Source organism: Hyperoodon ampullatus (genome assembly GCF_949752795.1).
Source record: "Hyperoodon ampullatus genome assembly, chromosome: 14".
Taxonomy (NCBI): Eukaryota; Metazoa; Chordata; class Mammalia; order Artiodactyla; family Ziphiidae; genus Hyperoodon; species Hyperoodon ampullatus.
Genome location: NC_136927.1, coordinates 4761662 through 4779002, shown reverse-complemented (window position 1 = coordinate 4779002; position 17341 = coordinate 4761662). Strand labels below are relative to the sequence as shown.

Genomic DNA, 17341 nt, shown 5'->3' with positions numbered 1-17341 from the left:
GAATTCAGCCTCATGCCCTTCCCTTCCTCCCCAAGACAGAGAAGTGGGCAGGAAGGTAGGCTCTGCGGACAGGCTGCCCAGATTCAAATCCCAGCTCTGCCACTTATCAGCCAAGTGACCTTTCTCGCTACTCATTTCTCTGTCTCAGTTTCCTCCTCTGTAAAATGGGAGGTAAAAATAGCATCTACTGGGGAGTTCCCTGGTGGCCTAGTGGTTAGGATTCTGGACTCACTGCTGTGGCCTGAGTTCATCCCTGGTCGGGGAATGGAGATCCCACAAGTTGTGTTGCACGGCCAAAAAAAGAAAAGAAAAGAAAAGAAAGCATCTACTGCACAGAGCTGTTGTGAAGATTAAAACGTACAGAACGTATTAGGAAAGCTGACTCACTATATCAGGGACTGGCAAATGATGGCCCAAGGCCCAAAATTTGGCCTGCCACCTGTTTTTGTAAAGCAAGTTTTATTGGAACATGGTCTATATAAGCCTATGGTTTATATTTTGTCTATGGCTGTTCTCAAGTTACAACAGAAGAGATGGTTTCAATGGAGACTATATGGCCTGCAAAGCCTAAAATATTTGCTATCTGGACCTTTCTAGAAATAGTTTGCTGATCGCTGCATTGTATGGAAAAAATAAAACTGATCCTTGTGTAACACCACACATAAAGGTGAACTCCAGGTGGATAAAAGACCAAAGTGTGGAAGGTATCATTATAAAATTAATAGAAGATAATGCAGGAGATATCTTTTGACCAAGGGGCAGGGAAGCACTTCTTAAACAAAAATTCAAAAGCCAAAGCCATAGGCCCCAAATGTACTGAATGTGATGATACAAAATCAAGAATACTTGTTCAAAGCAGCACAACTTGGAGCTGTTAATATTAGATATAATGGAAGTAACAATAGAGTAACAAATGGGAGAAGATATTTACAATGTCTAAAATCAACAAGGAATTGGTATCTAAGACTCACAGAGAGGAACTTCCCTGGTGGCTCAGTGGTTAAGAATCCGCCTGCCAATGCAAGGGACACGGGTTCGAGCCCTGGTCCAGGAAGATCCCACATGCCGCGGAGCAACTAAGCCTGTGCACCACAACTACTGAGCCTGCGCTCTAGAGCCCGTGAGCCATAACTACGGAAGCCCACATGCCTAGAGCCTGTGCTCCGCAACAAGAGAAGCCACTGCCATGAGAAGCCTGCGCACCGCAATGAAGAGTAGCCCCCGCTTGCCACAACTAGAGAAAGCCCACGTGCAGCAACGAAGACCCAATGCAGCCAAAAATAAATAAGTAAAATAAATAAATTTATAAAAAAATAAATAAAAAATAAAACAAACAGGGAACTCTGACAAATTTAAGTTTTGCCATTGGGAACTTTCTGCAATTTTTTCCAAATATATTTGTTCAGTGGTTGGTTGAATCTATGGATGCAGAACCCATGGATATAAGGACCGACTGTGGGTGTTAGAACTTGGATGAATGTTGAAAACATGCTAAATGAAAGAAGCCAGACATGAAAGTCCACATATTGTATGATTCCATCATATGAAATGTCCAGAACAGGGAAATCTACAGAGACAGAAAGTAGATTAGTGGTTATTTAAGGTGAAGGAGGAGTGGCAGGGGGCGAGAGCAATAGTGAAAGGATTGGGGCTTTCTTTTTTTTTTTTTTTTTTTTTTTGCGGTACGCGGGCCGCTCACTGTTGTGGCCTCTCCCGTTGCGGAGCACAGGCTCCGGACACGCAGGCTCAGCGGCCATGGCTCACGGACCCAGCCGCTGCGCGGCATGTGGGATCTTCCCGGACTGGGGCACGAACCTGTGTCCCCTGCATCGGCAAGCGGACTCTCAACCACTGCGCCACCAGGGAAGCCTGGGGCTTTCTTTTTGATGAAAGTGTTCTAAAATTGAGTATGATGATGGTTACACATATTTGTGAATACACTAAGAACCAGTGCATTGTACATTCAAATGGGTGACTTGTATGATATGTGGATTATATTTCAACAAATATACATTTTTGTTTAAACAAAAAAAGGGAACGAACAAGTGACTGGCTTTGCAGGGGCCATGAAACGACCCTCTGGGCTGCGGCGTGTGATAAACACTCCTGCTGCTGCTGAGGTGCAAAAAGAAAGATGCTAAACCAAGCCTAACAGGGCGGGGCTGGTGGCAAGTGCCCACAGCGGGGTGTTGTGAGGGTCCCGCCAACAACCCTGCAGGGGGTCGCTGCCTGCCTCACTTTACAGAGAAGGCTGTGACTTGCCCAGGGCACATGGCTAGGAGGTTTCAGAGTCAGGTTTGTTCTAGGGCAGCCCCGATGGTCCCCACCCCCACTCGGGTCCTTTGAGCCTCCCTCAGGAGAAGGGGGCTTAGGAAGCTCAGGCAGGGAGACCCCGATGGTGAGTCCGGGCAGGAATCGGGGTCTACCCTGGGCAGGTCCCCACCACCACCCTGGCCCAGCCACCTGTGCTGGAAGAAGCTCTCGAGGGCCCGGCAGACCCCATAGCGCTCGGGGGGCGTGAGCAGGTGCTCCAGCTGCTGGCTGAAGGTCCTCCCCTGCACCCGGATGCTGGACGGCAGGATCTCTGCCACCCACTGCAGGGAGGTGAGCGCCGACGACGGGTTGGGAGAATCCATCGAGTCGGAGTCTGCAGGGGCCACGGGAAGGAGAGGCCAGGGTGACCCAGTGTCCCCAGGCCAGGCGCGGTTTTCCTGGCAGCTGGGGCCAGGGGACCTCCCGAACTGGGGTGAGCGCCATGCCTTGGGAGGCACACCTGGGGACGTGCCCCATTGGGGGAGGAGGGAGAGCCCCAGGCAGCGTCCCTGAGGCCACCCCACTGGGTTTTACAGCACCACCTGGAGAGGGAAGCTGCAGAGATGGGGGACAAGCAGAGACCTCTGTAGAATCATAAATCCCACCCATGGCGACCCCAGCAGGGTATGTGGGCCAAGGCGGCCAAGGGCCAGTGGGGGTCTCACCGCTGGCGAACGGGACGAGCCCCTCCTCCACCACCAGTGTGGGCATTGCACCACTGCCCTGCAGCATGGACACCACCTTGTCGTGGGAGCAGTTCCTGTCGAGCAGAGGTGGCCCAGGAGGGCCTGCCCAGGGTGAGCCCTGCCCGAAGCCACCCGCCAGACCTCCCTGTCCTGCCGGTGGAGGCCACACAGCAAGCCCACGGCTGGGCCAGGACCAGAAGCCAGGGCCCTGCCTCTCTTGCTTGTTAATCTCTGCAGGAGAAGCTCCAGGCCCAGGGCCAGCTGGACACTTCTGGGTACAGAAGGGGTCACGATCACGCCACCCCTGGGCAGGGTCCCCTCTTAAGGGTAAGACACACATGATCCATTCAACTCTGCGCCCCCTGCATGGAGCTGGGGTGTTTCCTGGTTGGAAGGACGATTTGACATCCTGGAGAGGGTGGGAGGGTGGATTCAAGACTTCCTGTGAGAAGAGGGACAAACTGGGGCCCAACTGGTCAGAGGCCCACGGCCGGGGTATCCCAAGAGTCAGGAGTCCTGGGGACTGTTTGCCACCAAGCTCCGGTGACCCCAATAGCCCCTGACCTCATGTCTAGTCCGTTGAGGAAGAGGATCCGGTCGCCCGATTTGAGGGAAGCATTGTCAGCCGGGCTCCCTGGAAGCAAGGAGAGAGGGTGCGGTCAGCTGAACAGTGACCCCCTCGGGGATCCCTGTGTCGTCCTCCTGTTTTACAGGCGAGAAGTGGGATGGGTGGCAGAGGAGAGCCAAATTCAGGCCAGCAGTCCCACATTAGAGCCAGCACCCCTCTGCCCCAGCTGCTCGAAGCAGGGGAGTGATCGCCTGGCGAGGGTGGGAGTGCTCGGGACCCGGCGTGGACCACTGGTCAGCCCTGAGCTGGGGGAGGAGAGCGGAAAAGGAAGGTGTGCACACCCGCCGAGGACCCTACTCTATACTCTATTCTCGACCCCTCGTACAAAGGTCCACATCATAAATTCCTCTGTGCCTTTGTCACTAGGAGAAAATGTGTCTAGAGGGAGGCTCCTCCCTCAGGCTGGGAAACATGAAGAATTAATCATGTTTCGACATCTTGGGACCTTGCTGACACTGGAGCGACTGTCCCTCTAGGGCTAGCCAATCCCTAGAGATGGTACATGACTGGACTGCAAGTGCATCTTTCCCGTGCAAACCAACCAGTCCTAAGCCCATCCCCCCACCCTTCCTCTATGGGACTCGCATAGACCGGGTAAACCTGCTTAGCTGGCTTACCCTGCCTCACCCATTTCTTCCCGCCCCCCCCCAAAAAAAGGGCCCTTGCCCGTGTTTTCTCTTGCTCCCTCTGCCTCCTGACCAATCCTGGTGCTTCCCCGTGTGGCCCTTTGTGGCATGGTGTGCCGTGCCCCTTCCTCTTGGGAGCTGTGAGTAACACACCATCTTTTTAACGGCAGTCATCTCCTGACCTGTTGGCCTCACCATGTCTGAATAATAAAACCTACATTTTCAGCACATGGGAGCAGCTAATTCTCACTCTTTGCCTTAACGGCCCTGCAGGTCAGCCCTAACCCAGTACCTGATACCTGGAGAAGGGGGAGCTGCTAAGTTCGCTCCTGTGGATACAGGTTTTTTTTTTTCTTTCTGCCTCTTTCATTATTCATCACTCGAAATTTGATTTGGAAGCAAGTGGGGGGAATTGATAGATGCCTAAATATGCTCTCAGACTGTGAGCAACTGGTTCTCTCTTGAGGTGGGGATCGTCAGGAGAGGAAGGGGAATGATCAGGGAAGACTTCCTGAGAGAGGGGGCCAGGGGGAGTTATTTTTCCTGGGACTGAAAAGGGGGAGAGGGCGATGGTGACAAATCCAACATGGCCTGCCTGGAAGCTTGGGCCAGGCTGGGGTGGAAAGGCCAGAGAGGTAGTAGCAAGGGACGAAAGATCACTGGATCAGGAGTCAGGAGACACCAGGTTCTAGTCCTTGATTTGCCAGAGTCTCTCAAGCTGGTTTCCCCATCTGTAAAAGCTCCCGTCGAAGCACCCCTTTGGCTTCCTATGACGAGGAAGGCATGGGGTTACCAGCCTGGAGGTTGGGTTGGGGAGAACAGCACCCCTGGATTTTAACATGGCCCCAGGCCAAGTATCTCTGGCTACACATGTGGGAGAGGCAGGGAGGTGGGGGTGGCGGTGATGGCAAAGTTGGAAGAGACATATCCAAAGAGGAGAGATTAATCATGTCTAGAGGAAGCTCCCCAGAGAGCAGCCTTGGGCCTTTTCTCTACAACAGTGTGTCAATGACTTAGTGATGTACAAATCCAAGATGGACTGGGTCTCAGAATGATCCGAAGGCCGGAACAGTGATGCAAAGGCACTGAGGCACTTTCCCAGCGATCGGAAGAGCCCTTCTCACAAATCCATGCACTGGAGATGTGAGATGCAGAAGGGCAGAAAGAACTCAGCATCAGCAGGGGCACCAAAGGGGCTGGTGCACTGGGCGCATCATGTTCAGGTGCTGGGAGGGGATGGGACAGGACAGAGCAGGTGACCCAGCCCTGTGGGCTGGTCACAGGGAGGGAGACATCAATTCGGTACCAGGAGACATGTCTGTCCACGGAGACCTTCCACAAGGGAATGCGCTGCCTCCACAATGAATGGGTTTCTTCCCTCCCTCCCCTCAACGCCCCAGTGGAAGGGTGGGAAGAAGGAATTCCCTCACTGAGAAGACTGCCTTTTTCAAGATGCACCATTGCAGGAGCAAGAAGGGGCTGCCCAGGTGGGAGGAGGAGTGCAGTCCAGATTTGGGGGGCTGGGGGCTGGACAGTGGGAAGAGGCCCTGGAGCCCTGCTGCCTGCCCAGCAAGTGCCCAGTTCCCAGGGAGTGGGAATGTTGCCTGGGGCTCAGCCTGGGCAGACAGCAGCTCTGTCCCGGCTGCCCAGTGCCTCAGGCAGTGCCCCTTGCTCTCCCTGTGGACACAGGAAAGATCTGGATGGAGAACTTGGCTCACTTGGCACAGGGGTGACCCTGAACTTGGAGGGGGTTTGCCCTGACTGGGGAAGGTGGATGATTTGGATCTGCTGCTCTGGGACACTCAGAGGACACAGGCTACTTGAGGTTGGTACCTGAAAGGGGGAGGGGCTGCGGAGCATCGGCCTAACAGACTCCCTCACCCAGTCCTGACAAACCCACCCACACCTCACCAGGCAGGACAGACTCGATCCAGACAGGTCCGTGGCCGCGAAGCGTGAAGCCGAAGCTCTTGTTGCCCTTGTAGACTCGGACCGTCCTGGGGAGAAAGAAAGGGCAGGTGGGGGGCGGGCAGCGTGCCTTTCCCTGGGGAGAGGAGCCTGGGGGGTGCAGGAGATGGCGATGTCCACTGTCCCGCCCCCCTTCACCTCTCCTGGACCCCAACCCCCAGCTGTCCTCGCTTCGCCCCCGTGCCCTCTGCCCGGGTCTCCATGCCGAGCCCACCGACCGAGAGGCGTCCGCAGCCCGCGCCCACACGTCTCGGGTACCTGCGCGCGCCCCCGGGGCCGGCGCGGCCGCCGAGCAGAGAGGCGGCCTTGCGCTGGGGAGGCTCGTCGGGACGGCGCGGGGCGGCGCTGGCGCGCGTGGACACCAGGAGGCGCTCCGGCCGCTCCTCGCTGCGGCTCCGGCGCAGCCGCTGCGCGCCATGCGCCCGCCGGGCGCGGCATAGCTTGCCCAGCAGACCCTGAGACACCACCTCGTCGAAGCGCGCCCGGTGCTTCTTGGGGATGAAGATCCTGCGGGCGAGGACAGCAGAGTCGGGGCGCGCCCCCTGATCGCGCCCTGAACTCGGCAAGCCTCGGCCCAAAGACTTCTCTTCGTGGGTGCTGCCCTCGGCTCTCCCCTCCACCCAGGGGTGGCGGGGGAATCTGCAGCCTACACCCCAAGTGTCCCCCTCGGTGCCCGGACTTGCGCCCCAACGGGCCCGGGCCACACGAAGGCCACGGCGCCCTGCTTGCTGCACTTCGGGGAAAGTCTCGTTCCCACTGTCCCCATTACTCTGGCCTCGGGGCCTTCAGTGCCCTCAAAGCCCGTCCGTGGACCCATTCCTCCTCTTGCCCCTGTCTTCCCAACTCTGGCCTCTCCCAGACTCCCTCCATCTCATGCCCTCGCACCAGCCAGGCCAAACAGCAGATAGGGGTCCCCACCACCCATCATCTCCCTGCCTGATTCCAGGCAACTCTGCTGGAGAAAACTGAAGCCACAATCCGCTCCGGGGTCACACTTTGCCCAGACCCTCATCAGACTCCCCAGCTCTCAGCTTGCTTCTCCCAGCAGCCCTCTCTACAGCTGCCACCTCAGAAAGTGACAGGACCACCACATCCAGTCCTGTCTCGTACTTTTGCCCAGGCTGTGGCCCCCACCTAGCACACTCTCTCTGCTCTTCTAGCTAAACCGGGCTCGCCCTTCAACACCCAACACCGGCCTTCCTCCAGTTTTGTCCAACATGTTCTAGGAAGTCTCTGCTATCTGTGCCAGCCAGGCGCTCGGCTTCAAAGCTGAAGGCACTGTGGACCCTGCTCTAAAAGGAGTCACCCTGGAAGGATGAGAGGCAATGGGGAGGCTCACACAGTCCCTTGTTGGGGTCCACACCCTGGAATGTTTCCTTGGTGCCCATAGGTCTCCTCGACAAGGCTGGAAGCTCTCAGAGGGCTGGGTCTGAAGCCTGGGTGTGACCCACAGTGACCCGCCAGGGCTCGGCACATGGTTGGGACTCAGAGACTCAGTAAACGGGGGTCTACCAGTGGCCCACCCATACTTCTGAGTAATGGCAGCAGTTAACATCCTGGTGGACTCCCTGGCCCATGGCAGAGGATCCCTAACTTTCCAGGGTTACTCGGCTGCCCTCGGCACAGCTGAGATGGAAGCCCAGCCTCTGGACCTCTGCACTGTGGCAGGGCTCTGTCGAGGGCCCCTGAAGCTCTGGTTGCTATCAAGGCCTCCCTGGCTGCATCCCAAGGCTCCCTTTTCTGTTCTTTTGACCAGGTGCCAGTGCCAAGGGCATGGGAGGAGGGGAGGGAGCAGCGGCCTTGCAGCCACAGCTGAAATACAACGCCTCTAATGTCGCACGGTGGCCCCCACTAAGTTCCCCCGATCTCTGCGGGTAGTTTAATAAGGTCAGTGGGCAGACTAAGCTGCCTGGTGGGAGGGAAGGGATGTGGATCCTCGGGGAGGAGGGTGCATCAGGGCCTGCCCCCCACCCCCCAGTGAGCTCTGCTTCAGATCTGGATGTTCCAGGCAACCAGGAGGTTAGAATGATGGCCTGCTCAACTCTGCCAGGAGAGTCATCGCCTGATACACTCATCCTTGCCCACCCCCAGTGGTTCCCAAAAATCTAGAGCCTCAGTCACATTCCCCAGATGGTCAGTCAAGGTCTCCAGAGCCTGACTTCTCCTTCCACCTGGCCTGCACATTCCCCACATGCCTCATGCTCAGGCAAAGCAGAGATGACAAGCCGGAAACTGTCTACCTTACACTTTGGCTCCGGCCCCAGGCTCCAGAAGGTATCAGCCCAACACCCCCGGCCCCTAGGTCCAACCTGTCACCCTCTAGCAGCCATAAGAAACGCCGCCACCCTGCCCCTGCGGTGGAAACCAGGTGAGTCACCAACTGCATACGTAGGAGAGAGTTGGGTGGCCCATTCCCTCCTTGGTGTTCTTGGGGCTGAGAAGGAAGCCAAGGCTGCCTGGTGTGCCAGACGCCCTTTCTGGCTGGTGTGGGCCCTCCATGCGGCTCAGTCTGGCCCAGGCACCCCAGCCCTGGGTCTGCTCTGAATTGACTGGCCCAGCGGATCCCGATGCAGTGGGGTCTCATGGACCACTGTGGCTGATGGAATTGATGCCCCTTTGACCTGACAGCCTGGCTATGACTGCCTCAGGACTCCCAGGTCCCTGCTATGCCAAGAAGCTTCTCTGTGGCCACAGGGCCCTTCTGGGTGCCACACAATGACCTTGCACTCAGAGTCAGTTCCGTTCTCTCTGGGGGATCAGGTCTAAATCCAACTCCAGATTCCTACCCGGGGCTCCCATAGGGTCCTCTCTCTCCACCACATTCCCCGCCTTGTTCTCTACCCAGTTCCCTCAATCAGTCCAGTCGTAGGAAGGAAAAAGGGCTTTTCAATCCCAGCCCTTGATCCCCGACCCGGATCCCGACCCCTAGGGCCTCGGACGGGTTCCGGGTGCCTAGCGCGGGGAACTCGCCCCTTTAATAACCTTCCAGTTTATGCCTGCCCTCCCAAGCCCCCGCCCCCAGCCAGGCTCGGTGGGTGCCCACCCAGGACAGCGAAGCCCCTCAGTGCCCCAGTCCCACCCCTTTTCAGGTCAGCCGGAGGCGGGTCCGTCGCACCAGGGTGCGCGGTTCCCGGGGACTCGGGGCGCAGTGGGGAAACTACCGAAAGTGCCGAGAGAAGCCCTGGTCCTTCCCCATCTGAAGCCGGCGACGGCGGCGCGGCAGGTGCCGATGGGCAGGGGGTGGCGGAGCCCGCGAAAAGAGCGAGGGCGCCGAGACTCCACGCGCCTCTGCTGGGCGAGCGCGCTCGGCCCCTCCCGAGCCGGCTGGGCCCGAGGCCCCGCGCCCGCCCCCTCTCGGGTGGCCCCGCCCCGCCCGGCCCCGCCCCTCCGGGGGACCCTTCAGTCAGCTCCCCGCGAGCTGGGGCTGGTCGAGGCCGTCACGCCGCCTCCTCTGGCCCCCTCCACGAGCACCTCCCCAGGCGCCTCGCCTTCGACCCCTCGGGCCGCGGCGCTCCCGAGAGTCCCCAACACCCGGCTGCAGCGAGGCCGAACCCGACCGTTCAGAGGAAGCTCCGACTGCCTTGTGCAGAGCCTGGGAAGGCTTTCTGGAGGAGGTGGGCTTTGCGCTGGGACTCGAGGACTCAGCAGGTGTCGGCCAGAGAGACCCTCCCTTCCCACCCAGGGGGAAGCTCCAGAGGGGAAGGGGCTAGAGAAGGAGGCCTTGAATGCCGTTGTCGGCCGCTCAAGCTGCACTCTGAACCAGGGGAGGTATAAGGATGTACGGGGAGGTGGAGGGACCCCGAAGGTTTTGGTACGCCAGGGGAGGGGTGATGCTGGGAGGGGCACAGCAAAGGATGTTGGGATGGGACACGTGGCCAGATTCTAAAACACAGGAAGTCAAGTTAATGAGACCTGGTGAGTGAGTGGAAGTGAGGAGGGGGCAGCCAGGTTGGGGCAAGTCCCAGGTGAGGGCAGTGGGGGGAATAGAGGGCCTCCCTGGGGTGGGCGTGTCCTACTGCGAGAGGCGAGGGGAGGACCAGCTAAGGGCAAGAGACGGAGATAGCGGGAAGGGGGTCTGGACTCCTCCTCCTCCGGCCCTGGGCCTGCCAGGCCTTGGAAGACAAAGCAGGAGCGGGCCCCAGGGCCCCCACTGCATTGTCATTTCTTGCTGATCCGGGTCCTAGCTTCAGGCTGGAAAGGGGGAGAATCTGAGTTCTGAGGACCAAAGGATAGATGCCGGGGAGCCAGCCCAGGGCATCCTGGGAGGGGTTTCTCAGGGGCAGCCTCAAAGGGGGCAGGGCGCTGGGGGCAGGGGGTGGGGGGGTCAGCACGAGGAGGCGGCCACCCCCCAGACAGGCTGGAACGGCGGAGGCAGGAAACCCTGGGGACTTTGCCTCCGCCTCAGTCTCTGCGGGGAACATCCTCCATGATCCTGCCTGTGGGTTCCTGCAGCCCGTCATAGGGAGGCCCCTGCAGAGCTGACGGTCAGCCTCTGTCCTCTATCCAGGCCATGCTGCCTGGCCCCAGGGAGGCCACCACTCTGGGGTGACCTCTCACGGCTTTATGTCTCCCCTGCGGCAGCAGGAAGCCAGAGCCAGTGCTCAGTCGGTGTTCTCCCCGTGCCTGACCTCAGCCCTGCCAGGGGGAGAAGTGTCTGAAAACCCTCACAGTGAGCACAGCTCCCTGCCATCCACAGGGCCACAGCCGTCCCATCATGATAGAGCCATTTCTAGTTGCTTGGTACCAGCTGTGATGGCCCAGCATCCAGAACCAGGCCCGCCTGAGGCTGTGAAGACTGTCCACGTGGGCACCGCCGTGGGCACCGGAGACGTGACCACGGAGCAGATGCTCCTGCTTGAATCCAGACACAGCCAGCAGTGCACTCGCTGCCTTGGGGCCAGGTTCCCCCTCTGCTACGCCAGCACAGTGAAGGCACCAAAGGGGCCAGCAGCTGGTGCATCTGGCCAGATGACCCATGGCAGCATAGGGTGGGCCAGGTTGCTCTTGCTGAAACGTCTGCCCCAGCAAGAGGGTACTACCAAAGGCAGATCACACTAGGGCAGTGTTTCTCAACTGGGGGTGATTTTGCCCCACAGAGGACATTGGGCGTTGTCTGGAGACAGTTCTGGTTGTCACAAAATGACAAGTGGGCGGAGGGTGTGCTACTGGCATCTAGTGAGCAGAGGCCAGGGATGCGCTAAGCATCTTACAACATGCAGGACAGCCCCCAGCAACAGAGAAACATGGGGCCCCAAGTATCGATCACGCCATGGTCAAGGGACCTCTCTAGGGAGAAAGAGACCTTCCCTAGGGGAAGCCAATTTAACGGAGCACATACTAGATGCCTGGCACTTCCCCCTACACAGTGTCATAGAATTTTCCAAGGAGCTTTGTATGATGGTGTCTCTGACACTTGTCATTAAAGCAGAAGAGGGTGAAGGAGGTGCTCACACCCTATCCCCCAGACTCTCAACTAATCTCTTTTCTGCTTGCAGTTGGCAGAGTCCGTTTATATGCTTTCCTACCAAGAACCCCACCGGGAACACGTAGAAATGACCAACCCCATTTTTATGGATAAAGTGTAGAGGTTAGTGAAACTGCTCAAGGTCACACAGCCAGTGAGTGGACTGGGGGTTCAAGCTAGGTCTGCTGGGATTCAAAACACAGCTTCCTCCACCACCTCAGCGGTTTCCTCTCCCGACCCCCACCCCTGACCCTTCTCTTCTTTGCATGTTTTCCTGAAACACTAGCAGAGCACAAAGCTGACTTTGCTGTCCTGTTCCCTCCTATCCACGTCACGCTTTCCAAACTACCTGGCCTGTCCTAATTAGAAAGTCATTTTATCACTTCATCAAACTGGGATCCCTTTGGGGATAGACCCGAATTAGGCTCTGAGCCACAGGAGTAACTGCTGTCGTAAAGAAAGATAAGACCCTTTACTTACAACATCGCCACTGACCCAAATCTCACCCTCACGGCCGTGCTAAGATGATGAGGCCACGCTGAATATTAAATCGTATTTGATATTCATTAAATTCAATGTTAAAGAGTGACATGTGGCTAGTGGCTACTGCACTGGATGGCCCAACTTCATGGTCTCACTGCTCCTTCTCCTTTCTCCCCAAGTCTTCCAGTTTGGCCACTGGGACCACCCCCTCAGAGGCCACACGGTGATTTGGGTGGGTTCCAGCCTCTGTCGAGTGTGCACACACATGAGCACAACACACGCGCGCACGTGTATCTTTACCTACCCTTTGCTGCTGCACCTCTCATTCAAACCTTGTCTCTCCTCAGTTGGGGGGTCCCAAGGCCAGAGCCCTTCATGGCCCTCTACCAAGGCAGGGTGGGTCACAGCTAGGCACAGTTGGGTACCCAGGGTTGGGTTGTGTGTGGCACCACCTCGCCTTGGCTCTCCAGGCTCCACCTCTGTGGCTAGATGCCTGGCCCTGATGAACTATCTTCCCACCTCCACAGGGCACATGCCACACCCCACCAGTCAGTGTCTGAGCTCCAGCACTGGAACTTTCTGCCTGCTCCAAGCAGCCTGCCCTGACTGCCCTGTGCTGAGTTCATTCTCAGCTGCCCCTCGGCTGGTGCTCAGCTCTCAGAATCACAGAAAACTGTCTGTGATTCCTCCATGCCTTCTCTGAGCTCTCTCGGGAAGGTGCTGCGTGGGGAACATCACTTCATCCCTGGAACCCAGTACACGGGCACCAGAGTACACCAGTGCACCAGAGGGGTGGTGGAGGGGGGTGGGGAGGTGGGGGGATGGGTGGCTGAAGCCACGCTGCCAGGGCACCCCTCTCCCTGCATAGCCCAGCTGGGCACAGCCCCCTCCTCCAGCAGCCTCCCCAATTTTCCTGTTGCCCTTGACGCGCGGACAACAGAGGCTGCTGTTTCATCCTCCCCAGCAGCGCCCCGGGGACGGGGACGCTGCGGGGACTGGGCATCCCCAGGTGTCCAGGGTTCCCGCTTCCCAGGCTCTAAATCGAGCATGCCCAAGGGGGTGCCTCCTCCACCCCAGCTCTTCCTGACCCGCTGCCGGCCGCTCGGGGACGAGCCGCGGACAGGAAAGGCGGGCGCAGGGGCTGTCCCGGGAGGCAGACCGGCTGGCCCGGCAGAGGCGGCAGGGACGGAAGCCTGGGCAGCGCCGGAGGGAGATGAGGGACCGAGGGGGCCTCCAGCTGCGTCTGGCTGCTAACAGCCTTAAGACACGCAAGCCAACTTCCCAGGGACAGCCTGGCCGCCCGGCCCCTGCCCCAGCACTGGTGCGGAGGGGCGGGGTGGGGGGCTGCCCATCCATCACCTCCCCAGGGAGCCCTCAGCGCCAGCGCATCATCTGCTCTGCACATTTGGCTCTAGAAATAACTTTTTTTCTCTCCGGCTTTTCCCAGCAAGGGGCAGGCCCCTAACTCACCCCAGGCAGCTCATGGTGGCCTCTTTTGGTGGCCTTCTGTGCTCTGCTGCAGAGCGGAGACGCTGCGCCCGGGCTTGGGGAGTGGGGGTGGCCAGCCCGGTCCCTGACATTGGCCAGGCCCAGAGGGAGGGGCAGGCTGCGGGGTGAATGGCAGCGAGGGGAGGGGGCGGGCTGAGCCCAGGAAGGGGGAGGGGCGGGGGGGGAGCGTCACAGGCCCTGGGGGCAGGGGGTGGAGATCCAGCCCCACAGGATCGGTGCAGGGAACACATCATTCAGGCCCAGGGGGGCCTGATCAAAGCTGTGCGGTGCAGGGCAGGATGGGGGTGGAGGTGGGGGGCCGGTTTCCGGAGATTCCCAGGCCACTCCAGGTGTGGACCTACCAGGAGATTTTTTTTTTTTTCCCTGAAGGAGGAATTTAGAAGGTCCAAAGCTGAGCAGAAAGTGCACAGCTAATGGGTTCATGTTCTTGTGACTGCTACTCATTTGCTGTGTGACTTTGGGCCAGTCTCTTAACCTCTCTGAGCCTCAGTCTACCTCTGTGGAATGGGGACAGTAACAGTGCTGGTGGGATTCAGTGACAGAGTGTTCTTCTAGGGACCTGGCGATGTTCTTGGCATGCAGCTGGCATCATCAAAGGGTAGAGAGAACACACTGTTTATAGGATGGGGGGGGTGGTGCCCGGGATGGACACAGCACAGCTCCAGGCTTCCTTGCCTTGACACTGCGCCATTACTCCCTCTCAATGAAGAACTAGGAGTGTCTTGGTGTCACATTGGAGATTTCTGTGATCTGGGTTTTGGGACAGAGCAGGGCAGACTGTGACTTCGGCTCAGGAGGCGGGTCTTCTCTGCAGCCCAGCCCAGCCCAGCAGTTAGCAGCCCTTTCCTTCTCACTCAAAGGGACGCCCTGGCCGCCAGCAAAGCCAACAGCTGCCCTTCCCAGCAGCCTTCGGGGCCACTGGCCCACCCATATCCTGGGGCTGACGGGGTGTTGGGGCCCAGCTCAGGAGCGGGCCACGCAGCAGCAGCAGCAGCAGAGCCTGGGGTGGTGGTGGGAGAGTGGACACCCCTGCTTGCCCATCCTGCCCCCAATTGAGGTACCTGAGATTCTCCAGGAGGGGCCGACGGGCCTCGAGGGGCAGCACCAGGGTGAGCGCCCGCACCAGCTCATCCACCCGCTGCTCAGCCGCGAACTGCTTTAGAGCAGCGAACACCCGCTCCTTGGTCAACGGCTGGTCCCCCAACATTTCATCCACCTGCGGGGAAGGGTCTGATGAGTGGCCACAAGGGTCCCAGGGCAGAACACCAGGGAATCAGTCACCTCCCTCCCTTTCTCCCGCAGGACAGCTGACATGGCAGCCCCTTCTGGGCCCCCGAGAGAGCTCCTTACCCAGACCATGCCACTTCAGAGCTCACAGTAGCCCAACGAGGTGGGCGGGGCCAGTATCTTTGTTTTATATCTAAGGAAACTGAGGCTGCTAGGGGTGGGGTGACTGGCTCAAGGCCATGGAGTCAGGATTCAAACCTAGAGACAGCCCTTCTACTGAATACTGTAAGGATGAAAGGAATCCATATAAGGGCTTAAAACACGTGCCAAGCACTCTGCAATTGCTAGTTACTATTATTATAACACTATGTTCCCTTCCACCATACTCTTCCGCTGAGAGATCCCACAGAGAACATTCTGGCTCCACAAAAAAGCCCTGGAGTGCACGCGTCACCCGAAATTCTGGTTTCCTCAGTGCTCCCTCTGGACTTTTGTTTTCTTCACCTTAGTGTGCAAACCAGCTGATGCCAGACAAAGCACATCTACTCAGAGGAGCCTACTGGACATGGGCAGTAAGAGTGTCCAAAGCCTAAAAATGCACCTGTCATTTTACCCAGTGATCTTGCATCTACGAATGTATCCTTGGCATGTCCTGACAAGTGCACAACGATATATGAGTGAAGAGGTTCACCTCTGCATTGTTTATGATACTGAGACATTGGAAGCAGTATAAATATCTGACATTACAGGCTAAATAATTGTAGCACATCCATTTGGGGGATATTTCCTTGGCTACGCAGCCAAGATGGGAGGAAATCCCCAACCAGGTGAGAGGCAAGATCCTGGGCCTTATGTTGCAGCCTCAGGCAATCAGAGGCTCTTGCCCAGGGATTTGGCTCTTGAAGGAATGATGCAGAGATGTGGGGACACAGAGCTTGTCAGGCAGCTGTGCTCCAGGTGGCCCATCCCTTCTTGGTCCTAAGCCTAGGTCTCCAGCACTGATTCTATGAACTCTTCCTCCCACAAATTCCTTTTCTGCCTCAGTTAGCGGAGTCAACTTCTGTTGTTTCACAGCCAAGTTCACTCCATACTCTGCAGTATTGGATATCGTTGATTCTAGGGTGAGCACTTTTTAAAAAAAAATTTTAACATCTCTGAAATCAGGTTGTGTCCTATGGCTAGTTGTCATTCCTGTGCATGTATGAATTTGGTCATAGGTTTCATATTGTTACTTCCATTGAGTTATATACATTGCGAGTACTAAATATGTCCAAATGAGTCTAAAAGCCCTCTTCCACTAACTACAAATTAAGTGACAAGAAGATAAGGAAGCATGTGTCATGGGTCAGTTGGCAGGGATTTTTCTTTCTTGGTGGTAGATAAAACAAGTGCATCTTGCAATTGACAGCGTTTAAGGTTTGATGCAATGTGGTACCATTTGGCCAGAGAGAATGATGCTGTAGGTCTTTATTTAAAAACCATGAAATGGGGAGTGATGGATAATGGGTGCAGGGCTTCTTTCTGGGGTGATTAAAAAGTTCTAAAATTGTGGTGATGGTTGCACAGCTCTGTGAATATACTAAAAACCATTGAAGTGTACACTTTAAATGAATAAACTGTATGGTATATGAATACATCTCAATAAAGCTGTTATAAAATACATAGAAAATGTTTGTGATAAACAGGTAAGTGAAAAAAACAGGTTATCAAATGGAACACATGGTGTTACATTTTTATCATAGATAATTACACATATGTCTGCACAGGGAATATGCACTAAGGTTTATAGTGATTTTGATTATTTTTATGTCAATGGTTTCCATTTTTTAAACGGTGAGCTTATATGACTTATACAGTCAGGAAAAGGCATACATGTTGTCATTGCTTCTTTTTTTCCCTTTATTTTTTACTATGGTAAAAATGCACATAACATAAAATTTACCACTGTAACCATTTTCATATGTACAATTCAGTGGCATTAAGTACATTCACAATGTGGTGTAACCATCACCACCTTCTAGTTCCAGGACATTCTCATCACCCCAAATGGAAACCCTGTACCCATTAAGCGGTCACTCCCCGTTCCCTACTTCCCCAGCCCCAGGCAGCCACTAATCTATTTTTCTGTTCTATGGATGCTCATACTGAATATTTCTTATGACTGGAATCATATACTATGTGGGCTTTTGTGCCTGGCACCAATACTTTTTTTTTTTTTTTTTTTTTTGGTCTCACCGCATGTGGGATCTTAGTTCCCCGACCAGGGATCGAACCTGCGCCCCCTGCAGTGGAAGCACAGCGTCCTAACCACTGGACTGTCAGGGAATTCCCACTAACACTTTAAAAAATGCAGCAGTTAACCATTGTCTGTCCATACTCCAGGAGATCCCTGCCTTGTTAATCCAGGGTCTGGGGGTGCCTCTGGGTACTGACATCC

At 56.4% G+C, this 17341-nt stretch overlaps 1 protein-coding gene across 5 annotated transcripts in view; it reads right to left on the bottom strand.

The window, feature by feature from the left end:
• Window positions 1-17341, bottom strand: part of GRID2IP (Grid2 interacting protein) — a gene marked incomplete at both ends in the record, with an annotated part of 32440 nt that overhangs the window by 10730 nt on the left and 4369 nt on the right. For 2 of the 5 annotated variants that reach the window (XM_079719246.1, XM_079719242.1), the window contains 6 exons: window positions 2464-2647; window positions 2979-3073; window positions 3564-3633; window positions 6165-6250; window positions 6480-6728; window positions 14739-14893. In XM_079719246.1, the coding sequence (XP_079575372.1) occupies window positions 2464-2647; window positions 2979-3073; window positions 3564-3633; window positions 6165-6250; window positions 6480-6728; window positions 14739-14893 (839 nt within the window). Of the gene's footprint in view, window positions 1-2463; window positions 2648-2978; window positions 3074-3563; window positions 3634-6164; window positions 6251-6479; window positions 6729-9382; window positions 9418-13638; window positions 13653-14738; window positions 14894-17341 lie in introns of those variants that run through there. The other 3 variants (XM_079719243.1, XM_079719244.1, XM_079719245.1) reach the window with 2 other exon arrangements.